At 41.8% G+C, this 27,527-nt stretch overlaps 2 protein-coding genes across 3 annotated transcripts in view; one reads left to right on the top strand and one right to left on the bottom strand.

The window, feature by feature from the left end:
- LOC138978752 (E3 ubiquitin-protein ligase MIB2-like) overlaps nt 1-11,225 on the top strand; it is a gene marked incomplete in the record, with an annotated part of 30,914 nt that extends 19,689 nt beyond the window's left edge. The window contains 1 exon segment of the mRNA XM_070351543.1: nt 9,168-11,225. Coding sequence (XP_070207644.1) covers nt 9,168-9,208 — 41 coding nt within the window.
- A 618-nt stretch (nt 11,226-11,843) lies between these two features.
- On the bottom strand, nt 11,844-25,723 carry LOC138978753 (splicing factor 3B subunit 4-like). 2 transcript variants are annotated; one of them, XM_070351544.1, is made up of 11 exons: nt 25,566-25,723; nt 24,755-24,838; nt 23,667-23,812; nt 23,190-23,318; nt 21,694-21,874; nt 20,903-21,088; nt 19,579-19,722; nt 18,324-18,359; nt 16,321-16,413; nt 15,303-15,470; nt 11,844-13,164 (listed from the first exon to the last, which is right to left on the bottom strand). In XM_070351544.1, the coding sequence occupies exons 1-11, from the start codon at nt 25,597-25,599 to the stop codon at nt 12,923-12,925; spliced, it is 1,443 nt and encodes a 480-aa protein (XP_070207645.1). In that variant the 5' UTR covers nt 25,600-25,723; the 3' UTR covers nt 11,844-12,922. The 2 variants fall into 2 exon arrangements, with proteins under 2 accessions (XP_070207645.1, XP_070207646.1); XM_070351545.1 differs by lacking the exon at nt 18,324-18,359.
- Nucleotides 25,724-27,527: the final 1,804 nt, after the last annotated feature.

The following is a 27,527-nucleotide window of genomic DNA, read 5'->3' as shown; positions in this document are numbered from 1 at the left end:
GAGCCGGTGTAACACGACATTTTTACTCCACGAAAAATTTACTCCGGAGTAAATATTTCGTACGAAATTCTTACTCCGAGTACACTTTTCGTACGAGAAATGAACTCCCCAAAGCACGTAAAAATTACTCCCTCCACGAAATTTTTACTCCCCATTTTTTTTACTTCCAGTAAAAATCTCGTACGCAAAAATGGGATGCCGGCGAAGGGATAATGCCAATAAGTGATCTCGCGCACACGAATGTCGCGCTACCCTCCTTCCACCCCTTCCACCACCAAGACTAACAAGGGGACAAGGGAGTAACAATTTCGTACACCTGGCATGGGCAGTTAAATTGCTCGTGTTGGGGTGAAGTAATTTATTCGTTAATTATTCGTCAGGGGAGTAACATTTTTGAACGAAATGTTTACTCGGAACTCACCTGTCTTGGGGAGTAATTTTCTCGTGCAATGGGGGAGTGTTTTTTTTCGTAAAGGGAGTAACTTTTTCGTACGAAATGTTTACTCCGGAGTAAAAATCTCGTGGGAGTAATTTTCTCGTGTTACACCGGGTAGAGGCTTCGTTGGTTGAGCACTGGACTTTTCAGTTCAGGCGCGATCGCGGCAGACTCCCTTATTTTTAAGGGAGGGAGAACTTGAGCTCCTGTCAGTCACTCCAGTACACGCGTTCGGAATGCAAGATATGCGTGTGCTCGATACGGTTAATTAAACACTTCCCTCGGCCTATGGGAACTTGACTCAGAGCCGAAGTCGCAGATCCTTTGCCCAGTCCATAAAACAAGAGGCACATACAATACGCGCACTTGACTTGACTTGGCACAGAGATATAGAATAGAATATTCTATATCTCTTTGGGTAGAAGAGACGAAATAGGTGAACAAGAATAATCAGATATGTAATAGTTTTACTGCATTTTAACAAACATTTAGTGTTAATGCTGCTACATTTAAATTAAAGCCATGGGTTTTTTTAAGGTGTGACGTCATTTTCTGTTTTTGTTTTTGTTTTTCTATCCGGGGTTGTAAGAATTTACATGACAAATACAGAAATGTGATCATGCAGGCGAGTTGCAATGATACAGGCAACACAGATTCCAGGCAGTTCGAGTTCATCATTGTCTGCTGTTGGTCTTTGAGCAGTCGCTGTTATTCAGAATAGTCCGGCGCCTGTGGGTGGACATGAATTGCGAAAGCTGTTCCGAGAAGGGTTTACAAATATTTATCAATTTTAAGGAATATAAAAAGGAAAAACATCAATCTATATACAAGTAAAGGCTGTAGTTATCTGTCTGTCGTGAAAAATGTCAATGCATTCAATGTTTTTCTTACACACTGGGTGTAAATCTTTCTTTCTTTATTTGGTGTTTAACGTCGTTTTCAACCGCTCACCTCCCACGTGCAAAACGCAGTGATATGCACACGCCAGAATAGCGCGGTAGTGTATTGTGCTAAGCAGGAAAGCGCGCTTTTCTGTATTCTTGTTAACTTTCTGAGCTTGTTTTGAATACAACCTATCATATCTATACGTTTTTGGAATCAGGAAACGATAAAGAATAAGATAAGATCATTTTTGGATCGATTTCTTAAATTTTAATCGTAAGACTAATTAATCTATTTTCGTTAATTGTGATCACATTTTAAGAGTAAACATGACATATGTATGTATTTTTAGATTCAGAATGTCATGAAGAATACGATGCAATCAATTTTAAATCTGTTTGCGAAAAATCGATTTTAATGACAACTTTAATGAGCAAACTCATTAATTAATTTGTAAGCCTCCAAGCTGAAATGCAATACCAAAGTCCGGGCGTCGTCGAAGATTACTTGACCAAAATTTCAACCAATTTGGTTTAAAAATGAGAGCGTGACAGTGCCGCCTCAACTTTTACGAAAAGCCGGATATGACGAAGAGCGGTTTAGTAGTTGCGCTGAGAAGGATAGCACGCTTTTCTGTACCTCTCTTCGTTTTAACTTTCTGAGCGTGTTTTTAATCCAAACATATCATATCTATATGTTTTTGGAATCAGGAACCGACAGGGAATAAGATGAAAGTGTTTTTAAATTGATTTCGGAAATTTAATTTTGATAATAATTTTTATATTTTTAATTTTCAGAGCTTGTTTTTAATCCAAATATAACATATTTATATGTTTTGGGAATCAGACAATGATGAAGAATAAGATAAACGTAAATTTGGATCGTTTTATAACATTGGTTTTTTTTTTTACAATTTTCAGATTTTTAATGACCAAAGTCATTAATTAATTTGTAAGCCTCCAAGCTGAAATGCAATACCAAAGTCCGGGCGTCGTCGAAGATTACTTGACCAAAATTTCAACCAATTTGGTTTAAAAATGAGAGCGTGACAGTGCCGCCTCAACTTTTACGAAAAGCCGGATATGACGAAGAGCGGTTTAGTAGTTGCGCTGAGAAGGATAGCACGCTTTTCTGTACCTCTCTTCGTTTTAACTTTCTGAGCGTGTTTTTAATCCAAACATATCATATCTATATGTTTTTGGAATCAGGAACCGACAGGGAATAAGATGAAAGTGTTTTTAAATTGATTTCGGAAATTTAATTTTGATAATAATTTTTATATTTTTAATTTTCAGAGCTTGTTTTTAATCCAAATATAACATATTTATATGTTTTGGGAATCAGACAATGATGAAGAATAAGATAAACGTAAATTTGGATCGTTTTATAAATTTTTTTTTTTTTTTTACAATTTTCAGATTTTTAATGACCAAAGTCATTAATTAATTTTTAAGCCACCAAGCTGAAATGCAATACCGAAGTCCGGGCTTCGTCGAAGATTACTTGACCAAAATGTCAACCAATTTGGTTTAAAAATGAGAGCGTGACAGTGCCGCCTCAACTTTCACGAAAAGCCGGATATGACGTCATAAAAGACATTTATCAAAAAAATGAAAAATATGTCTGGGGATATCATACTCAGGAGCTCTCATGTCAAATTTCATTAAATCGGTCCAGTAGTTTAGTCTGAATCGCTCTACACACACACACACAGACACACACAGACACACACAGACACACACAGACACACACACACACACACACACACACACACACACACACACACACACACCACCCTCTCGATTCCCCCCTCTACGTTAAAACATTTAGTCAAAACTTGACTAAATGTAAAAACGGGTCTGGTTTGAGCAGTGACACAGGGAAATCTGTACATCAAACCTCTGCAGCATAGAGAAATTCTCTCCAGAGTCTTCGGAGTTGTCAGCGTTTGGAAACTTGATAGTCTGCTACCGACGGGGGGAAAGTTCTTGACCTGCAGCATGGCAGGTCAAAATAACACACTGGGACCGAAGCGGCGGTGGAGCTTAATTGATACCGACATGGTTACTGCACAAACGGCCAGCTAAGCCACACCTCCTTTTGGCGCGTGCTGTGACTGCGCCTAGACTGTTTTGGTCCTAGGCGGGTCACGGGATCCAATCCAGGGCGGAACGGACTCGGGTCAACTTTATGTGCAGACTCTGAGACGGTATACATGTCCCACCCGCGTGTCACCACAGTGGTTCGTAGAACACCTCGGTCATTGTGCCATACTAGAGTGCAGGCGACTGACTCGTTACACCTAAATACGCCAACACCTGGGTAGCACGATGCTCAGTTATTGCTGCTAACTTTTCACTGGGAGGCAGCGACCCGAGTTTTCTAGCAGTGGGATCATACCACCACACTATGGCAATCCGTTTGTAAAGAAATTACGTTTTTTCCTGTTGATCTAAATAATGAATTATTTAACTAAATAATTCATTATATAGCTAAATAATTCATTATTTACACAAAAGTAAAAAGTGTGATTGTTGTAATTAAAGAAATCTTTTATTTACTAAACAATTCATTATTTAATAAAAAAAATCCATTATTTAATATAGAATGCATTCTATAATATAGAATGCATTCATAATATAGAATGCATTCTATAATATAGAATGCATTGTATACTATAGAATGCATTCTATAATATAGAATGCATTCTATAACGTTACGAAACTACTCTCTGTGTCTCTGTCTCTCTATGTTTTTCTTTCTCTCTCTCTCTCTCTCTCCCTCTCTCTCTCCCTCTCTCTCCCCCTCTCTCTCTCTCTTTCTCTCTATTCAATTAAACTGCGTCAGTGTCTCTGTCTCTCTCTGTCTCTCTCTGTCTCTGTCTCTCTCTGTCTCTGTCTGTCTGTCTGTCTCTCTCCCTCTCTCTCTCTCCGTTTCTCTCTCTCTGTTTCTGTCTCTCTCTGTCTCTCTGTGTGGCTCTCTCTCTCTCTGTCTCTCTGTCTCTCTCTGTTTCTCTCTCTCTCCCTCTCTCTCTCTCTCTCTCTCCGTTTCTCTCTCTCTGTTTCTGTCTCTCTCTGTCTCTCTGTGTGTCTCTCTCTCTGTCTCTCTGTCTCTCTCTGTTTCTCTCTCCCTCTCTCTCTCCCTCTCTCTCTCTCTAGAGAGAGAGAGAGAGAGCGAGAGAGAGAGAGAGGGAGAGAGAGAGAGAGAGAGAAGAAGAGAGAGAGAGAGAGGGAGAGAGAGAGAGAGAGAAACATAGAGAGACAGAGACACAGAGAGTAGTTTCGTAACGTTATAGAATGCATTCTATAATATAGAATGCATTGTATACTATAGAATGCATTCTATATTATAGAATGCATTCTATAGTATAGAATGCATTCTATAGTATACAATGCATTCTATAGTATATAATGCATTATATAGTAAATAATGGATTTTTGTTATTAAATAATGAATTGTTTAGTAAATAAAAGATTTCTTTAATTACAACAATCACACTTTTTACTTTTGTGTAAATAATAAATTATTTAGTTAAATAATGAATTATTTAGCTATATAATGAATTATTTAGTTAAATAATTTATTATTTAGATCAACAGGAAAAAACGTAATTTCTTTACAAACGGATTGCCATACCACACAGTCCCTTTTTGAAATACTGCATCAACATTTCAACCAGAACTGGAATACCAATCCGATATGTGTTCATTGTTTGGGTGTCTAGTGTCTGCCCTGTTTGTTGTTTCCCACATAGGCTAGCATACTAACTCTACCCGTTCCAAAGGTCATAGGAGGACGTACTGTAGAACACTCTAGTCAGTCATTTAGGTGAGGAGTGTGGTCAGCTTGTCTTTGTTTTCTGTTATGTGGAAAGTGTCTGTCTGTCTCTTTCTCTGTCTGTCGGGCAGTGTGTTTCTGTCTCTCCCTGTCTGTCTCTTTCTCTGTCTGTCGGGCTGTGTTTTTGTCTCTCCCTGTCTGTCTCTTTCTCTGTCTGTCGGTCTGTGTTTCTGTCTCTCCCTGTCTGTCTCTTTCTCTGTCTGTCGGGCTGTGTTTCTGTCTCTCCCTGCCTGTCTCTTTCTCTGTCTGTCGGGCTGTGTTTCTGTCTCTCCCTGTCTGTCTCTTTCTCTGTCTGTCGGTCTGTGTTTCTGTCTCTCCCTGTCTGTCTCTTTCTCTGTCTGTCGGGCTGTGTTTCTGTCTCTCCCTGTCTGTCTCTTTCTCTGTCTGTCGGTCTGTGTTTCTGTCTCTCCCTGTCTGTCTCTTTCTCTGTCTGTCGGGCTGTGTTTCTGTCTCTCCCTGTCTGTCTCTTTCTCTGTCTGTCGGGCTGTGTTTCTGTCTCTCCCTGTCTGTCTCTTTCTCTGTCTGTCGGGCTGTGTTTCTGTCTCTCCCTGCCTGTCTCTTTCTCTGTCTGTCGGGCTGTGTTTCTGTCTCTCCCTGTCTGTCTCTTTCTCTGTCTGTCGGGCTGTGTTTCTGTCTCTCCCTGTCTGTCTCTTTCTCTGTCTGTCGGGCTGTGTTTCTGTCTCTCCCTGTCTGTCTCTTTCTCTGTCTGTCGGGCTGTGTTTCTGTCTCTCCCTGCCTGTCTCTTTCTCTGTCTGTCGGTCTGTGTTTCTGTCTCTCCCTGTCTGTCTCTTTCTCTGTCTGTCGGGGTGTGTTTCTGTCTCTCCCTGTCTGTCTCTTTCTCTGTCTGTCGGGGTGTGTTTCTGTCTCTCCCTGTCTGTCTCTTTCTCTGTCTGTCGGGCTGTGTTTCTGTCTCTCCCTGCCTGTCTCTTTCTCTGTCTGTCGGGCTGTGTTTCTGTCTCTCCCTGCCTGTCTCTTTCTCTGTCTGTCGGGGTGTGTTTCTGTCTCTCCCTGTCTGTCTCTTTCTCTGTCTGTCGGGTTGTGTTTCTGTCTCTCCCTGTCTGTCTCTCCCTGTCTGTCTCTTTCTCTGTCTGTCGGGGTGTGTTTCTGTCTCTCCCTGTCTGTCTCTTTCTCTGTCTGTCGGGTTGTGTTTCTGTCTCTCCCTGTCTGTCTCTCCCTGTCTGTCTCTTTCTCTGTCTGTCGGGGTGTGTTTCTGTCTCTCCCTGTCTGTCTCTTTCTCTGTCTGTCGGGCTGTGTTTCTGTCTCTCCCTGCCTGTCTCTTTCTCTGTCTGTCGGGCTGTGTTTCTGTCTCTCCCTGCCTGTCTCTTTCTCTGTCTGTCGGGCTGTGTTTCTGTCTCTCCCTGCCTGTCTCTTTCTCTGTCTGTCGGGCTGTGTTTCTGTCTCTCCCTGTCTGTCTCTTTCTCTGTCTGTCGGGCTGTGTTTCTGTCTCTCCCTGTCTGTCTCTTTCTCTGTCTGTCGGGGTGTGTTTCTGTCTCTCCCTGCCTGTCTCTTTCTCTGTCTGTCGGGCTGTGTTTCTGTCTCTCCCTGTCTGTCTCTTTCTCTGTCTGTCGGGGTGTGTTTCTGTCTCTCCCTGCCTGTCTCTTTCTCTGTCTGTCGGGCTGTGTTTCTGTCTCTCCCTGCCTGTCTCTTTCTCTGTCTGTCGGGCTGTGTCTCTGTCTCTCCCTGTCTGTCTCTTTCTCTGTCTGTCGGGCTGTGTTTCTGTCTCTCCCTGTCTGTCTCTTTCTCTGTCTGTCGGGTTGTGTTTCTGTCTCTCCCTGTCTGTCTCTCCCTGTCTGTCTCTTTCTCTGTCTGTCGGGGTGTGTTTCTGTCTCTCCCTGTCTGTCTCTTTCTCTGTCTGTCGGGCTGTGTTTCTGTCTCTCCCTGCCTGTCTCTTTCTCTGTCTGTCGGGCTGTGTTTCTGTCTCTCCCTGCCTGTCTCTTTCTCTGTCTGTCGGGCTGTGTTTCTGTCTCTCCCTGTCTGTCTCTTTCTCTGTCTGTCGGGCTGTGTTTCTGTCTCTCCCTGTCTGTCTCTTTCTCTGTCTGTCGGGGTGTGTTTCTGTCTCTCTCTGCCTGTCTCTTTCTCTGTCTGTCGGGCTGTGTTTCTGTCTCTCCCTGCCTGTCTCTTTCTCTGTCTGTCGGGCTGTGTTTCTGTCTCTCCCTGCCTGTCTCTTTCTCTGTCTGTCGGGTTGTGTTTCTGTCTCTCCCTGTCTGTCTCTTTCTCTGTCTGTCGGGCTGTGTTTCTGTCTCTCCCTGTCTGTCTCTTTCTCTGTCTGTCGGGCTGTGTTTCTGTCTCTCCCTGCCTGTCTCTTTCTCTGTCTGTCGGGCTATGTTTCTGTCTCTCCCTGTCTGTCTCTTTCTCTGTCTGTCGGGGTGTGTCTCTGTCTCTCCCTGTCTGTCTCTTTCTCTGTCTGTCGGGGTGTGTTTCTGTCTCTCCCTGCCTGTCTCTTTCTCTGTCTGTCGGGCTGTGTTTCTGTCTCTCCCTGCCTGTCTCTTTCTCTGTCTGTCGGGCTGTGTTTCTGTCTCTCCCTGCCTGTCTCTTTCTCTGTCTGTCGGGCTGTGTTTCTGTCTCTCCCTGCCTGTCTCTTTCTCTGTCTGTCGGGCTGTGTTTCTGTCTCTCCCTGCCTGTCTCTTTCTCTGTCTGTCGGGCTGTGTTTCTGTCTCTCCCTGTCTGTCTCTTTCTCTGTCTGTCGGGCTGTGTTTCTGTCTCTCCCTGCCTGTCTCTTTCTCTGTCTGTCGGGCTGTGTTTCTGTCTCTCCCTGTCTGTCTCTTTCTCTGTCTGTCGGGGTGTGTTTCTGTCTCTCCCTGCCTGTCTCTTTCTCTGTCTGTCGGGCTGTGTTTCTGTCTCTCCCTGCCTGTCTCTTTCTCTGTCTGTCGGGCTGTGTCTCTGTCTCTCCCTGTCTGTCTCTTTCTCTGTCTGTCGGGCTGTGTTTCTGTCTCTCCCTGTCTGTCTCTTTCTCTGTCTGTCGGGTTGTGTTTCTGTCTCTCCCTGTCTGTCTCTCCCTGTCTGTCTCTTTCTCTGTCTGTCGGGGTGTGTTTCTGTCTCTCCCTGTCTGTCTCTTTCTCTGTCTGTCGGGCTGTGTTTCTGTCTCTCCCTGCCTGTCTCTTTCTCTGTCTGTCGGGCTGTGTTTCTGTCTCTCCCTGCCTGTCTCTTTCTCTGTCTGTCGGGCTGTGTTTCTGTCTCTCCCTGTCTGTCTCTTTCTCTGTCTGTCGGGCTGTGTTTCTGTCTCTCCCTGTCTGTCTCTTTCTCTGTCTGTCGGGGTGTGTTTCTGTCTCTCCCTGCCTGTCTCTTTCTCTGTCTGTCGGGGTGTGTTTCTGTCTCTCCCTGCCTGTCTCTTTCTCTGTCTGTCGGGCTGTGTTTCTGTCTCTCCCTGTCTGTCTCTTTCTCTGTCTGTCGGGCTGTGTTTCTGTCTCTCCCTGTCTGTCTCTTTCTCTGTCTGTCGGGGTGTGTTTCTGTCTCTCCCTGCCTGTCTCTTTCTCTGTCTGTCGGGGTGTGTTTCTGTCTCTCCCTGCCTGTCTCTTTCTCTGTCTGTCGGGCTGTGTTTCTGTCTCTCCCTGCCTGTCTCTTTCTCTGTCTGTCGGGTTGTGTTTCTGTCTCTCCCTGTCTGTCTCTTTCTCTGTCTGTCGGGCTGTGTTTCTGTCTCTCCCTGTCTGTCTCTTTCTCTGTCTGTCGGGCTGTGTTTCTGTCTCTCCCTGCCTGTCTCTTTCTCTGTCTGTCGGGCTGTGTTTCTGTCTCTCCCTGTCTGTCTTTGTCTCTCATTGTCTGTCTCTCAGTGTTTCTGCCTGGCCGCCTGTCTGTTTTCTGCCCCTCCCCGTCTGTTTCTGTCAATCACTCAGTCTCCCGCTGCCCCCCCCCCCCCCCCCCCCCAGGCCCTCCCTCATTAATGATTAGTAAAGGCGTGTCATTATGATTGTCTGAGCTGGCCAACAAGGCCATAATTATATAAGCGTTGTGTTTGGTTTTTTATGCAGCACCTTGCGTGCATGTTTTATTTTTCCATTTGTTTCTCTCTTTTCAGATGTTGACGCGGATTTGGCAGATGCCTGCAAACAAATGTGAACAGAGAATGACAAACAAGAGAAACAAATACACATGCACTGTTCTCTCCCTCCCTCCCTCCCTCTCTTGTGTTCACCCTAGTTTTGCTCACTCAGAAAGGGAAAAGGTAAAAGTATTCAAGCAATAGATTAACAAACAAATGGCTGTGATACCTGAAGGCCAGGATTCTGTGTATGCCATTTTTCTGGAACTGTAACACTGTTGGGTGGAGAGGTTAACTGGCATTTGTATGAAGATATATAATGTATACTATTCAATGCATATATACTGCCTGTAACTTTTTTCGCGTGGAAAACTACAATTTACTGGCCGAACAGTGGCTAACATTCTTTTTTTTCTCTCTTTGTTTGTTTGAATAAAAGACAAAACTTTGTCTGCTGAAATATGCATTGTTATAACCATATGATAGAAAGGAATGTTTTCAGAGTTCAGAAGTCTGTACAGTCTTGTGTGTGTAGTTATGTTGTTGCTACTTGTACACGCCATTGTACGGTACGTGCATATATGTACATTTTAAAACCTGGACATAGACATACCTGTGTAACAATACATTAACAATGTCAGATACCAGTATGCCTTCACATTTTAATGTAGCATATTAGAGCAAATTAGTGTGGCAACATGTACAATAAATAAAACATCTTTTTGAAGAAATTATTCATGTAACACTTTTGTTGTGAAATCTTGCTGAGTCAGTTTCTGGAAAAGCATATGTGTACATGAACACTGAATGGAAAGCAGGTATCTAGCTAAATGTGTGATTGCATAATACATGAATTGTGGATTGTCCAGGTTTTACTGGGTTTCTTGTCATTGCTGTTTAGATACCTGTGGAAATACTGAGTTTGGGTTTTTGTTGTGTATTTCTGCTGTGGCTGCCGAGTGATGTTTTAAATGTTTTTATTGCAATGGATGTTTAACCAGTCCAACAAGATCATTAACCAAGGCAACAAACCCTGCCATAGGGGGAATTACAGTATGCATGTAAATGGTTGATTATGATTTGTATCTCTGTCTTCCACTCAAAAGGACTAAGGCCAACAACAAACAAGAGGCGAAGCCTTCAAGGCTCACGTAAGAAATAGACAAACAGTAACACAAACTCAATCACTCCGTCACACATACACACCCACACACACAGTAAGCTTAGGTGACACTGTGCAAGAAAGAGAGACACTAGATCTAGATCTGTCTGTCTGCATGTAGCCTACTTACAGGGACACGACTGCCAAATAGTCTCGGCCCGCTCAAAATAACAATGACCGAGACCACACACACCACGCGAGAGAGAAAGACTACAGGGAGGCATGCCGTCATGATGCATTAATTGACGTCAAACACTTTTGACCGTGACGTAATCTTATGCGAGCTTTATCCATAGTCTTGGATAACCACTCACACATAGACTCGGAAATGTTAAAGTTTCTACCACAGACATACACACACACGCACGCACACACACACACACACGCACAGACAGACAAAGTTACGATCGCATAGGCTACACTTCGTGAGCCAAAAATAGTCTGTTTACGGTATCCCGACCGACCCTATTTTTTCGCACGACCCTAGACATTTTTTTTGCATTTGGGGGAGAAAATAAAATTCTTTGTTTTTTGGCAAAATAAAAATGTTTTTTTGAGAGAAAAAAAAAATCCCGACCTACCGACCCTATTTTTTTTGCCTATGTTACCGTAAACAGACTTTCTTTTTTTAGGCCTAATGACTCATACGAACTAATTGAAGGTTTAATTGCAAGTACCTTGGGAGTCTTACATGTTTGAGATACAAATCTGGACGTTTGGCAAACGCACATTGTGCCTCCTGGTTGTTGGTGCGGTTGTGGACATTAGTATAAGAAAGTGGAACTGTAAGTAAAAATTTAGATGAGTCAGTTACTTTGATTGTATTCTTGCACAAGTAGCTGCATCAGGTTTACTGTATTTCTCACAAACATATTTGGCTTGTATTTTTTGTTTTGTTGCAATGTGACTAATAAAGCGAGAAAAAAACACCACACCAAAAGTCCTTGATGTATATGATTATTACTTCCGTGACATTGTGGCTGCTTGGAGACTTACACATCAATCATACACTATACATGTAGTGTGAAACAATTCCATCAGAGCACTTTCCCAGTCTCACACACACATGACAGCACTTACAAGGACACACACAGTGCCAGTTTTCTTCTGTCTTCTTCTGCGTTCGTGGGCTGAAACTCCCACGTACACTCGTGTTTTTTGCACGAGTGGAATTTTACGTGTATGACCGTTTTTTACCCCGCCATTTAGGCAGCCATACGCCGTTTTCGGAGGAAGCATGCTGGGTATTTTCGTGTTTCTATAACCCACCGAATTCTGACATGGATTACAGGATCTTTTTCGTGCGCACTTGGTCTTGTGCTTGCGTGTACACACGGGGGTGTTCGGACACCGAGGAGAGTCTGCACACAAAGTTGACTCTGAGAAATAAATCTCTCGCAGAACGTGGGGACGAACTCACGCTGACAGCGGCCAACTGGATACAAATCCAGCGCGCTACCGACTGAGCTACATCCCCGCCCCCACAGTGCCAGTCAAACTTGATGATCATCAGCATTTCACAATCGCCAGGAAAGACACGCAAAAGAGAATCTGCTTGCAGTAAATAGTTTATTCTTCCATTTACTTACACAAAATATCAACTTATATCAGACAAGTACCAAATTAGAAAATAAAGCATTGACAATAGAATCTTAACAACCAATGTGTTCAATCTTTTCTCTCAACAGAAAAATTGGCAGTACGGAAAAGTCTTATGCCTTGAATGTGATTTTTGTTAACATTTATTTCCTGACAGTTGCTTAAAGAAGGAAGAAACAAAAGTAACTATCATAAAACACTTGTACATGAGCAATCAAAACCGACTCCCGTTAGCACTGTGAGCAAACTGCAAAGTCAGACACATAAAAACATTGCCAGTGTGTCCTGAAACAGAAAAGGCGGAAGGAAGAGAACAGCTAACTATGCAAGAAATTCAAATTCACAAATGCATATTGCCTATTATGTGCAACAAGTTCATAAACATTTTCTCAAGACTGAAACATGTACCAACAAATCCATTTTGGACCCAACGTCCACAGAATTCAATGGACTTTAACAGCCTAAAATATTCTTATTTCAGTATTTTTTTTCTTCAAAAGGACCTGTACCATTTAAATTTCAACCATTGTGATAAAAGCACACTCACACACACACACACACAAACCATACTCACATTCTTTTCAATCACTGAGATACCATACATATATTTGAATCAGAACAAGATAATTAGACATTTAATGTTGCTGCATGAGTTCTTTGAACACAATTTTCTCAGTCAAAAACATCCTTCGAAAAACCACACAAGGACCTATGTGGATCTACTACAGCAGTGACGCGAGGTGCTCACAAGATGGCCAAACACTGCCATTCTGTAAGATGTGGCATTCAGATGACAAAACGAGAGCCTGCTGCTGTGTAAAACGCAAAGCCTCCGAGACTGGTGACATAGGCTTGTGTAGCTGAAAACAAGGCCTCTCAGTAAGTTACCACCAAATCCTCACCAGAGTTCTAACAGAAGAGGCCTACAAAATGAACTCAGGAGGCCTCTCAGTGTCTTACTCTCACACCACCACACCAAGCAGTCCTCACAGGATGTACAGGCCTTCAGGTTAACACCAGACAAGGCCTCTCAGTATCTGGGAGGAGGGGGAGGCCCACCAGGGGCGGGAGGCCCAGGGGGGCCCGGGGGAGGCCCAGGTGGTCCAGGAGGCCCTGGGGGGCCGTGCGGCCCTGAGGGGCCGTGCGGCCCTGAGGGGCCGTGATGCCTCATGCCCGGGGGTGGTGGCCCTCGCATGCCCGGTGGTGGCGGGCCCCGCATGCCTGGGTGGCCCATTGGGGGAGGTCCTCTCATCCCTGGGTGCATGTTGCGACCTGAAAACAAAGAAAAACACAGGCATACAGCTTAGATCTTTACCCGCCAGGTGTGCTAACAAAAAGGGTCTACACATTGTTTACAGACAAATTATCTAACAGTCGTGCGTCACTAAATTAGTAAATTGTAAATAGCCAGTCTTTTGAAGACATCACCATATTAGGCACAAAAAAAGGTCTGTTTACGGTAACATAGGCCAAAAAAATAGGGTCGGTAGGTCGGGATTTTTTAATTTTTTTCCAAAAAAACATATTTTTACGTTATTATTATGCAATTGATTTTTTCTTTCTTCCCCAGATGCCAAAAAAAAGTCTAGGGTCGCGCGAAAAAAATAGGGTCGGTCGGGTTACCGTAAACAGACTATTTTTTTGTTGTTGGCCTTATGCTAGCTGTAGGCTTGTTGCAGGCCTGAAAGTGGTGAGTATTTTACTCGCCATGGCGAGTAGAAACATGTATCTGGCGAGTAGACTCGCCAAAAGCGTGTAAAGTTGCTGAAACAAATTGTTGGTTTTGCTAGAAAAGTATGCTCTCTGGCAAGCACATGTTCATAATCACTAGCAAAAGGCTAGTGCACCATTTTTTTTACTTTTAGGGCTGCAGGTCAACTAACATTGTCTGACAAATGAAAGTAAGCACTCGGTTGGCCGAGTGGTAACGCACTTGCGCTCGGAATCGAGAGGTTGCGTGTTCGACCCTGGGTCGGGCCGCTATTTTCTCCCCCCTTTCCTAACCTAGATGGTGGGTTCAAGTGCTAGTCTTTCGGATGAGACGAAAAACCGAGGTCCCTTCGTGTACACTATATTGGGGTGTGCACGTTAAAGATCCCACGATTGACAAAAGGGTCTTTCCTGGCAAAATTGTATAGGCATAGATAAAAATGTCCATCAAATACCCGTGTGACTTGGAATAAAGGCCGCGAAAGGTGAACATTCGCCTAACAGGCTTGAGGTTTGCTGGTCGATGTGAATGCGTGATATATTGTGTAAAAAACTCCATCTCACACGGCATAAAGCGCTTTGAACTTCGAATAAGGCGCTATATAAATAAAGAGAATAAAAATTTTAAAAAATGCAAACGACATGTGTAATAGAGTAAGTGAGAGTTATACGGAACCAGTCTCCTGGCACCTGAGAGAATGACAAGCATTGAAATAAACAAGCGACTTCCATCCTCTCTTACTCTATAACATTGTGTGAACAAACTCTTTAGTGTCGGATGGGTAATACAAAAATATCATCCTATTCTTTACGGGATTCAGACTCGCAACATTATTGCACGATACTGTTTGTCTGAAAAATAAACTGTCCGTGCCAGTGGTACAGATCTTGCCAGGATTTATGTATATTTTAGGCATTCCATCATTTAATTTTGAACTAATTTCAATAAACATTTTTAAATGCATGCCATTGGGGCTTAGGTTTAGTAATTGTTTAAAAGTACATTTATTTCTAATTACTGTAGTGTGCGCAAGAGCATAAAGCGCTTAGAACTACATGTATGTTAGGATTTGCGCCATATAAATACCCTTATTATTTATTATTATAAGGCCTTAGCTTGAAAGTTATTCCCACAGAGATGTCAACCAGTAGTTGGTTCTCTTCCTCTCAGCACATCCTCATAAATGTCATGCATCTTGAAACCGAAAAAAAAGGAAAAAAAGGGGACATAATCGATTCCGGATTTCCGGCATATACCGGAAGAATCCCACCCATGTAATTATTCCGAGCTGCCTCATTAAAGATTCTTTGCTGTACAAGCTGTTCAAACACACAAATTGTATGAAATCATACCTCTGAGTGAAACACTTCACTGTTTCATAGCTAATTGTTCATTTACTCAACCCAGATCTATGGCATCAAGCTACTCCAGTCATACTCCCCTCCCACAGTCACTTCAGTCGCTTCCTGTAACGTCAATCTAACGCCTGCATTCCAGCATGTTGATACACAGTTACTACAATTCTGAGTGACCTGCTGCAGCACAACTGGTCTCGGCTAAAAAAAACTTGGTCAACATAGGTGGGATAGAAAGTGTTAAGACCACATTTTCTCAGATTATTTTGAGGTCTTAGAAGGGACTTCCACTGTACATCTCCAACTAACCCCAAGCCAAACACAAAACGCAGAAACACCCTTACCCTGGAAGTCGTGGGGGGGTCCTCCCATGTGTCGAGGAGGGGGGCCTCTCCAGCCAGGAGGGGGCCGCATGCCGGGGGGTGGGGGAGGGGGCCCGCCTGGCCCTCCCATCCCCCACCCGCCCGGCGGTCCCATGTTCTGCCCTCCGTGCATCATGCCGTGGTTCGGACCTGTGGAACAACAAGTTTCGTGTGAGGCATGAGATCGTACAATGCAATACAATAATGCTTTATTATCTGAACAAAGAAATTACATTGTGGCTGAACACATTATAAAATTAAAACACATCAATATATAAACAATTACACAGACACACACACAAGATCAGGAAATGGCATAAAATCCTAACACAAAAGTCGTCACATAAGGTGTGCGCACTGTCGGGACATTGATTTAATACCATATCAGCCATCAGCAGTGTTGAAACCTTAATATTAATGAGCAAAACATGATTTTCTGCAGTGAACTATTAAAAATGAAAAGTCTTGGTTACAGACGTCAACTTTTAACAGTATGGATGGATTACTACAAAAGCAAGGTTACACAGGCCCAGAGAGGTCATGAGTTTGCACAAAAGAGACCATAATCTCCAGTGTTCATGTGTTGTCGTTCTTTTCAAATGTGCAAAAAACAAGAAATACTTGCACACTACAATAGACGATTTTCGGAAATTACTCTTTATAATGTAACGCGAGAAATAATATCACGTGGGGAAACTTTCCCACGTGACATTATAGGCCAGTCACTAGCGAGAGGGAGTGTGTACAGGAAGCACATGGCAATGTTTGTCTGCGCAAATGCAAGGGAACTCACTCTTTCACAACCCATACAAACCTGACAGAGTTATTTCCACAATCCGTCTATTAGTACTACTTAGGTAAAAATTGAAAGCAGCTGATGGAATATAGATCTGCACTCAAACAGCCAATAAATCTCACATTCAGCCAGTTTAATGAGGGGAAAAAACATATATACAAGATGTGTGAAAAATGATATGCATGCAAAGAAACTGAAACTTACCCTGGTTCTGCATAGGACCTTGCATGTTGTGTTGATTCTGGCCCTGCATGTGTGGAGGGGGGCCAGGGGGGCCGAAGTGATTGCCAAACCCACCTGCAAAATAAGATAGAATATTGTTTTACAAACAGGGTAGCATTTACATGTACGGTAACTCTCATTTTAATGATTGAATTCACATCATTTCTAGAGTTAAAATAATAAAAACAAACTTTTACAGTGTCACTGTCAGGTTTGCGCAAGCCTATATGTATGCCCACTCACTCAAGTAACAAGAGCACCTGGCACCAACATCAGGAAAGTTCAATGATTGATTCTACCCAAACTGTTGTTTATCACCTTCCCATAATATTTGGAAAAAAATAAATAAGAAACATTTAATTAATATATAAATCATTCCCTAAAGTGAAAGTGAAAAGAAGAAGCACCACCTATTCTGAAAAGACCTAGACTTTTCTGACGTATGTAAACTAAACAATGACAATCCCAAAAACCACAAAACACCAACGATGACCCAACTTCAAAACTGTTCACCATTGGCATTGTATGCATATAAAACGATCAAAAGAAGGTATGTTGCTGAGAATAGCAACAGTCAAAGTTTTGATTCTGCTTTAAAAAAATAAAAATTAAATTAAAAAGAGGAAATAATGGGTAACCCGTTCCTAGGAAACATGCAAGGATAAAAGGAAAGGGAAGACGAAAAGAAAGCATGTGTCGTTCCTGCAATAGAAATTGCAAATTTTCAAAGCAACAGAAAAAAGTCGCGTAAGACAAAATTACTACATTTAGTCAAGCTGTGGAACTCACAGAATGAAACTTAACGCACTGCATTTTTTCACAATGACCGTAGTCCGCCGCTAGTGCAAAAGGCAGTGAAAGTGACGAGCCTGTTCAGCGCGGTAGCGGTTGCGCTGTGCTGCATAGCACGCTTTACAGTACCTCTCTTCGTTTTAACTTTCTGAGCGTGTTTTTAATCCAAACATATATCTATATGTTTTTGGAATCAGGAACCGACAAGGAATAAGATGGAATTGTTTTTAAAACGATTTTGGAAATTTAATTTTAATTATAATTTTTATATTTTTAATTTTCAGAGCTTGTTTTTAATCCGAATATAACATATTTATATGTTTTTGGAATCAGAACATGATGAAGAATAAAATAAAAGTAATTTTGGATCGTTTTATAAAAAAAATATTTTAATTACAACTTTCAGATTTTTAATAACCAAAGTCATTAATTAATTTGTAAGCCTCCATGCTGAAATGCAATACCGAAGTCCGGCCTTCATCGAAGATTGCTTGGCCAAAATTTCAATCAATTTGATTGAAAAATGAAGGTGTGACAGTGCCGCCTCAACTTTTACAAAAAGCCAGATATGACGTCATAAAAGATATATATCGATATGACTCTCATGTAAAATTTCATAAAGATCGGTCCAGTAGTTTAGTCTGAATCGCTCTACACACACACACGCACAGACACACACACACACCACGACCCTCGTCTCGATTCCCCCTCTATGTTAAAACATTTAGTCAAAACTTGACTAAATATAAAAAGTAGTAACAGAAACAGGAAGCTTTTCTCTTGTAACTGCCGTGCTCACACTCACTCACACATACAATTTGTATACATTCATAGTTCTTACAGATCATATCAAATACTGATCAAAGAAAAATAACTGCTCCTTGAAAACTTCATAGCTTCTCTGCCAGTTATAAAAAAATAACTCTACCTTAATCATTCTCTGCGTTAAAAGAAATGGTCAATTGCAGCAGATGAACAAAATCAATCAATCAAGCCATCCAAAACAATTCATTCAACAGGTAATTCTTCAAGAAAAGAAACAAGCAACAAAAAGCAAAACCGCCCAGAGACTCATCTCCTCAGCAACAGCCAAACAATCTCAGCCTGTTCAGAGCAAAGAACGAAAAGAAACGGCATGCAAGTTGTAACCACGAAACAGTGAACCCTAAAGATCGTGTAATAATCAGATTCACGTTTCATTTGCGGCCTGTTTGGACGGTTCCACCCTTCTGTTGAATTTCAAACAAAGCAAAAGTCAATATGACTCACAGGCTAACATTAATCATAATTATTAATAGTTAAGCTTACCATCCCAAAGAAGGTAGTAACGTACCAAAATATTGATTATAGATATAAACGTACCTAACCTGGTTACTAGTGGGTTTTTTTTTTTATCTAAGGCAACAAAAAAAAATAGGTCTGTTTACGGTAACCCGACCGACCCTAGTTTTTTCGCGCGATTCTAGACTTTTTTTTTGCATTTGGGGGAAAAAAAAAAAAAAAAAAATCTTGTTTTTTTGGCAAAATAACGTAAAAATATGGTTTTTTGGGGGAAAAAAAAAAAAAAAAAAAAAAAATCCCGACCTACCAACCCTATTTTTTTGGCCTATGTTACCGTAAACAGACCTATTTTTTTTGTGGCCTAATTAATCATAAATGTAATTAAAATGTATCATAAAAACTTCTGAAGCATAGACTTAGTGTTCATTATCAGTACTACAAAGAAATGTGTGTCTCTGCTCTATACCTGAAGCTAAACCCTCTTTTGTGTGCCTACACTTTTGAAAACATTCACTCCCTCAACAACTACCAAATACACAACCTCTAAATTTTGGGTGAGCCCATCCCATCAAATCTGAATTTTACTCCTTGCTAGAAATAAAAACCAGTGACCCTCCACAACGGATTGAGTCGCATGTCACCTTTGCATGATTTTCATATTTTTTAAATTTTCTGAAAGAGTTTTTTTATGCTCTATCGAGTGATGAAACCCGTTTTAGAAAAGAGCAAAAACTTTTCGAGTTATGAGCCTGTGACTAAGGTGACCCTCACACTGTTACCAGACACCCCCCGGACTTATATTATGCCTAGCGCAGAACCGCGCGAGGTGACATGCGACTCATTCCGTGGTGGAGGGTCATATATATATATATCACCACGTAGAAGACGGACAGCATCAAGACGTACAGGGCTTAGTTTTAGTGTTCCACACCATACAGTTGTACCGGCAGATCTCAATCAACAAAGCCCTGACCCACACAGTTACCAAAATGCTTGTTAGTTATTCTCTTGATCCCAGAAAGATACACAAACTATCCAACCACTGCACATACATAAAACAAAACAAAATGTACAAAAATATCTGTTATCACAAATTGATGAAACTCGTGCTATAGAAAAGTTATTTATCATTTTAATATTATTAACTGATAAAGATTCCAAACTGACCTGGAGGGGGAGGTCGCATCCCTGGCTGCATCTGGAATCCTGGATGCATTCCGCCTGGGGGCATGGGAGGGGGAGGGAGGTTGGAAGGGGCTGGCGGGGGTACAGGGGGAGGAGGCACTGGTGCTTGTGATACTGACATGTTTCCTGTAACACAAGGAGTAAAATGCATGAATGAGTAATGAAAGTAGTCTTGTAGATACAATATGGAAATATGGAATACAATTCTGCTTGGACATAGCAGGCAGAACATACACTTGACAAAAAAAGAAGACAGAGTAAGGAACTTACTGGGAGTTCTATTGTTCCTACAGAACATTGTGTAGATGAATTACAAATGCTGACAAAAACGGTAACAAGCAAAACGAATTCACATCAATAACAGAATGAACGGCTGTATGTTAAGTACATGGTGAACTGATAGCAGGGATCGCGTTTACGCACGATTTTTGCGTATTTGACGCATTTTAAAAGTCGCTGACGCGTTTTTTTCGCCGCGCCGCGTAAGCCATACGCAAAAATATTGTAACTTTTTCTTGTCTTCACGCAGCGCTTTTGCTCTGACTTAATAATCACCCGATCCTGAAACTGACTATAGGGCTCGAGAAGTGACGACACACATGAAATCTGCGCGTCAAAACTAAAGTCCGTTTCTTTTTGCATCGAAGTATCGCAAACGAACGTAACGAGGGTATTACCAGATAATGTCTTGTCGGATAATGAAACAGACATTAGCTGCTCTCCCATCTCGCGCTTCCAAAAGGCGGAAAGTGTGTCTAGTCGTATTAGAGCGGGAAACAAACTCGCAAGGCCCGAAGGTTGGAGACAGCAGGGGTGTTATTCGACAGGCGTGCGCGGAGTTCGACAGGAAAACTCGCCGTATTTAGGTAAGGAGTGTCTTTAAAGTCTTTCGTGCGTGTTTTGTTTGTGTCTGTACGTGTTTTCGTAGTACGCAAAAATATTGGTCCGTGACGCGTTTTTTTCGTTTCGTTGCGTATGACTTACGCGTTTTTTAAAAAGCTAGCGCGATCCTTGTGATAGCACACTGCAATGTTCCTTCCTTTTATCATATAATTGGGACAAGAGATACATTGAACAAGAAGAAACACAATCAGTAAATTTGCATAAGAGACCACTCCCTTACACTTTTACAGTGGCACGTAAAAGACCTGGGTCATTCTGCCATAAGTGCAGGTGGCTGATCACACCTAAACACGCATACACCTGGGTAGCGCCAATCTTGTCGGTGCTAGTTTTCTACTGGGAGGAAGCGACCCAAAAATGTAGACAATTAAGTAAATGAAATAGATTTTTTTTTTAAACTCACCTTGTGGCGGAGGGGGCATACCAGGAGGAAGGTTGGTCCCCATGTTGACAGGTGGGGGTGGTGGGGGCACCAAGGGGTTCTGTGAGGGGGGGCCTGGGGGCTGGACGGGAGGGGGAGGGGCGTCGGCGAACAGCTGGTGAGGTCTGTCTGTCAGTGAAAGCGGGTTTTGTGCTGCCAGTAATCTCTCTGAAAAAAAGGGCAAGACCGACGTAAAACACATGTGTACAAATTCAATTTTTTTTCAAATGAAGTACATCTCAAAATGAATTGACAGCTCACAGTAAGACTGTGTTTTATTTCTCTCCTAATACTCCTTCTTTCAATCTTTTTTAATTTTTTTATTATGAATGAAGACACTGGAATTTAGGGGAAGACACGAAATGTAAGTTTCTCTTTTATAAGAATCAGCTACTGTTTACTGCATGAAATAGAAAACAGCCTTGTGGTCTGTGAAGAGAGCATTTGTTTTTAATTGTGATAAAATAATCCTCCTTGACTAAATAAACCCCCCTGACAAGCAGTGCAAATCAGCAGAAAGAAATACAACAATCTCCCAATCTCTCTCTTTTTCTCGCTCGCTCTATCTGTGATGCAAAGAACAATAACCGAAACTTAAATTTTACGATAAAAATAAATAAGACATAGCTCAGTAAATTTTCTTACTGGCTGCAGAGCCATGCGTTTCTCCTTTAGAATCTTTCTTTGCAGGCATAACAGATGGTGATCTGTAACTTCCAATGCAGTAAAACTAAATAAGAACCAGTATCTGGTTACTCAGCGAAATATCTTACCAGCTGCAGAGCCGTGTCTTTCTCCTTTGGAGTCTTTTTTGAAGGCGTAAGATATGGTGATTGGTCGATTGCACAGGTATTGTCCGTTCATGGCTTCAATGGCCGAGTCGGACGCCTCAAAGCTGGCAAAGTTGATGAAGGCGTAACCCTTGGAGTTGCCTGTGTCTGGATCTCTCATGATCTGTGGAGAACATGACATTGATAAAATTTAATGCCCAACTCTAAATTATGAATGTCATAATGTAAGTTAATATTCTGTACACAATGTGGATGAGAACATATCCTAGAATATAAAATAATCCTTTCAGTTTCAGCATACAAACTATATCAATAAACCTTAACAAACTTATCCAGAGGCAATATCTTTATTTTATTTATTTTATTTTATGCAGCTTGTTATCGCGCGCATATTTCAACATACGGATTCAAGGCGCCGGAATTTATTTAATGCCTGTGAGATGGATTTGTTTTAAAACAAAACATCACGCATTCACATCGGCCAGCATATCGCAGCCATTTCGGCGCATATCTTACTTTTCACGGCCTATTATTCCAAGTCACACGGGTATTTTAGTGGAAATTTTTATCTATGCCTATACAATTTTGCCAGGAAAGACCCTTTTGTCAATCGTGGGATCTTTGTAGTGTACACGAAGGGACCTCGGTTTTTCGTCTCATCCGAAAAACTAGCACTTGAACCCACCACCTAGGTTAGGAAAGAGGGGAGAAAATTGCTAACGCCCTGACCCAGGGTCGAACTCGCAACCTCTCGCTTCCGAGCGCAAGTGCGTCACCACTCGGCCACCCAGTCCTCTATGAATGTCCATGTCTTTAAATGTCCATGTTATGAAAAAAAATTTCCAGGGTTTTGTTAAACTATGACTTTGAAGAAGTGAACAAGTATTACTGAAGCCCGCTACTATACTAATAACTACAGCCGAACCAAGCACTACGTCATCAAATCAGGGGATTCCCCTATTTTGGGGTTGCAGCTGCAACGTTCAAGGTTCGCCGATTCACTCCTGCAAACCCTGCAGCGCGTCATCTGTAACCTTAAGCGAAATGACTTTTCATTGGTTGAATATTTGTGTATCTTCATCCTTGAAGAGTGACAATAATATTTTTGAGAAGATCACGAGTCTTCTCACATGATATTTCTTGATCATGTGACCAGTGTCACTGAAACATTCACCGCTAGTTAGTACACCGAACAAGGCACAGTGTAACATTCAACGAACCCAGTTCGCTTGGTTCGGCTGTGGTTAGTAGCCGGTTTGACAGCTACAGGTGAATTTTCACCCATAACATATAATTTCTCATCAAAGTAAACAAAATTGATTTTGAAAATGTTTACAAGGTTTACAGTTTAATGAAAGCCATGTGTTATTTTTTACCAAGACGTTTCCTCTAAAAGTGAACCAGTATTTGTGCATTTTCACCTACCATATTTGCAACACACTGAACACTTCTTCGTATGAAATTTCTTTAATTGTTACCTTTGGAGTTTGCAGAATGACACCAAAAGCACTAAATGTGTCGTACAGAAGCTTTTCGTCCACCTCAGGGTCAAGGTTACCAATGAAGATGTTAGCTCCAATGTCCAGATTCTTCTGGTGTGCAGAAGCCTGGAAAACGTCAACATACATATACAATGAGTGTTGCTCATCTGATCAAATCTTTGGTAAAAATTAAATATTACACGCTCTGTTTCCAGAAACACACAACAATGGATTCCTGTACATATTGCAAGTTATCGTTTTGATATCACTGCAGCAGCAGCACCCTGTAACTATGCTAACCAAGTTGATAAAGTGCATTACATGATATAGATTTTTTCTGTTCATTTTCACCCTTCTTTAACACTACAATGGAACATCCGCAATTGATACAATTAAAACATCTTGTTTTTGTGTGTTTTTGTACGGTCAATAATGTTGTTTACAAGAAAGCATCAAAATAAATAAAAAAGATACCTTGTTGACTCTGATTGGCTTGCCATAGAGTTTGATCATGTTCATGATCTTGATGGCATAGTCAGCGTCCTCCTCCCCCATAAACTCCACAAAGCCATAACCCTGGTGAGCCTGTGTCACCCTGTCTTTGGGCATGTGCACGTTGACTGAAACACAAACACACTTGACATTAATGTTTAGACCACAAGCGTCGTCACAGAAAAACGACGGGCGCTGTGGCGGGGTGGTAAGACATCGGCATCTTAATCGGAAGGTCGAGGGTTCGAATCCCGGCCGCGGCCGCCTGGTGGGTTAAGTGTGGAGATTTTTCCGATCTCCCAGGTCAACTTATGTGCAGACCTGCTAGTGGCTTATCCCCCTTCGTGTGTACAGCAAGCACAAGACCAACTGCGCACGGAAAAGATCCTGTAATCCATGTCAGAGTTCGGTGGGTTATAGAAACACGAAAATACCCAGCAAAATTGCTTCCTCCGAAAGCGGCGTATGGCTGCCTAAATGGCGGGGTAAAAACGGTCATACACGTAAATTTCCTCTCGTGCAAAATCACGAGTGTACGTGGGAGTTTCAGCCCACGAACGCAGAAGAAGACAGAAGAAGAATCGCAGAAACACTAAGGTATCTAACTTTTAAGATGTTTTCAGAATCAACTTCAAGTGACCACAGAATTAGAAACTCTCAACGTAAATTGATTTTCATCATCACTGCACTGGTTGAAGCAATTTACACTAATAATAACAGCCAACAAACCAAATCTGAGATGACGTTGGTTGTTATCAACACACAAACACACTGAAACTAATGTTTCATAATTCTGACTAATAATTGTAAATAATGTAATTATCTTTTGAGAAAAGTTTCATCAATTTTCAGTTTCATGTTTCTAAATGCAATACCAAGCAATGACTTTATTTGTTATCAATCTAAAAACAAACCTTGCATTGTTGTACATCAATTAATATCCCAAACATTTATGCCAGCTTGTTAGTGACATTCTAATTTTTATTAACTGTTCCATAATACCATTTAACTCCATAACGTGCAGTAACAAAGCACAATAATGATAATATACAGTAGACACTGGGACGTACCAACTGGACCAGCCTGCAGAAATAACTCCCACAGAATGGCCTCTGTGACCTTTTCGTCCAACCCTCCAACGTAAACTGTCGCATCTGAAAAATCAAGAAATGAAGCTTATTACTATTAGTAACTTACTACACAAAACTCCTCAGCTCATACATCTGAACCATTAATAATCATTAATTAACCGCCCTAAATCTTACTCTTGCTCAAAAAAACAAAGTGCCAGCAGCCATGGCATTTTTTGTGACAGAATGTAACATTGTTTGAATTGAGGAAAATGCGTGTCTAGTTTTACACAAAAATAGCTAAAGTAGTAAAGGACAAAATTAGAAAATACATATATTGACCACCTAATGTTTGATCTGAAATCAAGAGTTCTAGCTGGGCACTTAATCTGATAAAATGATCTGCCGGTGGGTGGGGGGGTTCTGGTCACATTGAATTGAATCAATAGCACTTGGCTGAACAGAATGGCCTCTGATTGGACTTATTGATCCACTACTCATCTAGGTAATGCAACGCTATAGTCCAACATAACCCACATGTTACCCCCCCCCCCCAACACACACACCGACTACCAATATTACAACAAAAATAACGGTATCACTATCAACGTTCAAGGAAAACATGGTGCTGACAGTACTAACAGTAACAACTAACAAAGTGGCAACGAAATGCGGCGCACTTGTCGGCGTTCATAGTGGCTTTCTGGCTGATACAATCATCAATCGATTACACCGAGAATATGTACAACAGTCTCATTATGTTAAAACCAACAAGCATAAATTGTAAAAAAATCAGTAGGATGCTCCATACCTTGATTTCTCTCCGCAATCGGCGCCGAAGACATTTTGACGCTTTCCCTACGCCATGCGAAAATGTACCGGAAGTCGTGGTTGTGTCCCTTCAATTACACCGGCGTATCCGCTGAGCTACCAGTGACTACAAATGTACGGCTTTTGACAACAGTTATTTCCCTTTAACTGTGAGTGTAAATAACTCGGCTGCGAAAAAGGAAAGAGATATCTCTCTGAAAAGTTTATCAAAGCCATGGTAATCAAAGCGTTACTTAGTTTGCTAATTTTGAGAGATTCCAGTATTCACAAGGGCCAGATATGCTTGTGCAAATTTGATGAAAATCGTGATATTTACGGTTATGGTAGAGCTCTATCGTCAAGTTCTTGTCTTTCATTTAGCAATATTATTGAAGAGTGAGTGTGTGTGTGTGTGTGTGTGTGTGGAGGTTGGGTGGTGAATGGGAGAGGTGGGAAGTCAGTGGGGGAGAGGTGTCCATTTGCGTTAAAAAGGCGGCATGGGTGACGAGTTAAATCATATTGATTTGGTCGAATAACTTGAATGTGAAGCACTTGAAATAATCGATAAACAACGTCTACCGTAGAGCCTCAAATAAGCTGGCCTTCAATAGTACGAGAAGGCCAGACTGACACTCGTGTAGTACCAGAGACAAAGATATGTATGTCTCTGGTAGTACGGTTCATGAGAAATTTAAAGTGGACAAATAGAGTTAGTCGAGAACAGCAACTACAAGCGAATATATGTTTTCCTTTCCTTCTGCTTCTCGGTCCACATGTCCACTCAGTTCCATAGATACTGACTGAGCTGACAACAACAACAACAACAACAACAACAACAACAACAACAACAACAACAACAACAAAGAGCACTGAAGAACAAAATAATATTATACTTTATAGCAGACAAACTCAACACTGACTGGTAACATCAGGGACGAAAAGCCAGTTGCAGCTGTCCACGTGGAGGTCTAAATCATATCGGATTATGTTTTCTCTGTTTCTGCAAGGAACACATGCGGACACCTGCTGCCCGGCATGCACAGCTCGTTCACTTCAAAACGACTGCACGCACAGTCGCACAGTCTTATCCGCACTCACTTTTATTAGCCTTTTATCGTATCATTTGTGCATGTCCCTAAAAGGATCATTTTCCTGTGAGGACGTAAATGACCACGGTCGTAACTAAAAACCGTCAGCTAAGTATAGGTGCAAAGGCCTACGCGGCTTAATCCGACGAGGCTCTATCCCCCCCCCCCCCCCCCCCACTCCCACTCCCATACTCAGCCAAGGGTTATAACTGACATGGACATCCAGCAAATTTTAAACCTAAACCAGCCTAACATCCTCTGATCGATGTGACATTTTTCCATTGTATTATGATATTATATTATGTTATATGCGTGAATAAAAATGTGTGTACTTATTTTGTGTGACACTGTGGCATAGATAGTAAAACAAACAAAAGATTAAAATAACATGTGCGGACTAAATATATTTGCTTTTGCATCTCTCCCTGTCCATATAATAGTCACTCTTTTTTGTTTTTAAAAGTGGCTCTGAAATTTTAAACTTTTTGTAAGCCTTAATTTCATTTTTGGAAATAAATATACCTCTTTTATATACCTACCTCCAGCGCTTGATGGAGACAGTGGGCTCGGACCCACTAAAAAAAATGACAAAAGCATAGAAGAAAAAGTTGAAAAAAAACTTAATCTTTTTTATCATCACCACTCCTACCCCTCCCCGTCATCCTCCCTTCGTCCTCCCTTTTACCAGCTCTCTTGCATACCTCATGTCCCTTGTTGGCAAGCTTCCTGTGAGGCCCCCAATCTAGTATTCTAGTCTTATCCGCGACCGACATCAAGCGCCTGTGCTCTGAATCATGCTGAAAGCGTTCGATAGCAGACAGCTTTTTCAGCAGTTACTCTCTAAACAAACCGAGACAGTGTGTCACTACACCTTT

The sequence above is a fragment of the Littorina saxatilis genome, linkage group LG10, assembly GCF_037325665.1.
Source record: "Littorina saxatilis isolate snail1 linkage group LG10, US_GU_Lsax_2.0, whole genome shotgun sequence".
Classification (NCBI taxonomy): domain Eukaryota; kingdom Metazoa; phylum Mollusca; class Gastropoda; order Littorinimorpha; family Littorinidae; genus Littorina; species Littorina saxatilis.
This window is presented reverse-complemented; position numbering and strand designations above follow the sequence as displayed.

Bases quoted from the DNA above. Each gene is read 5' to 3' on its own strand.
- LOC138978753 (XM_070351544.1), bottom strand. From the start codon at position 25,599: ATGTCTTCGGCGCCGATTGCGGAGAGAAATCAAG. The intron at 21,875-23,189 runs GTAACAATTAAA...TGTTCTCCACAG, and splicing joins TCATTCTGCAAACTCCAAAG to ATCATGAGAGATCCAGACAC. The intron at 18,360-19,578 runs GTCAGTTTGGAA...GAAATTCAACAG, and splicing joins GATGCGACCTCCCCCTCCAG to AAGGGTGGAACCGTCCAAAC.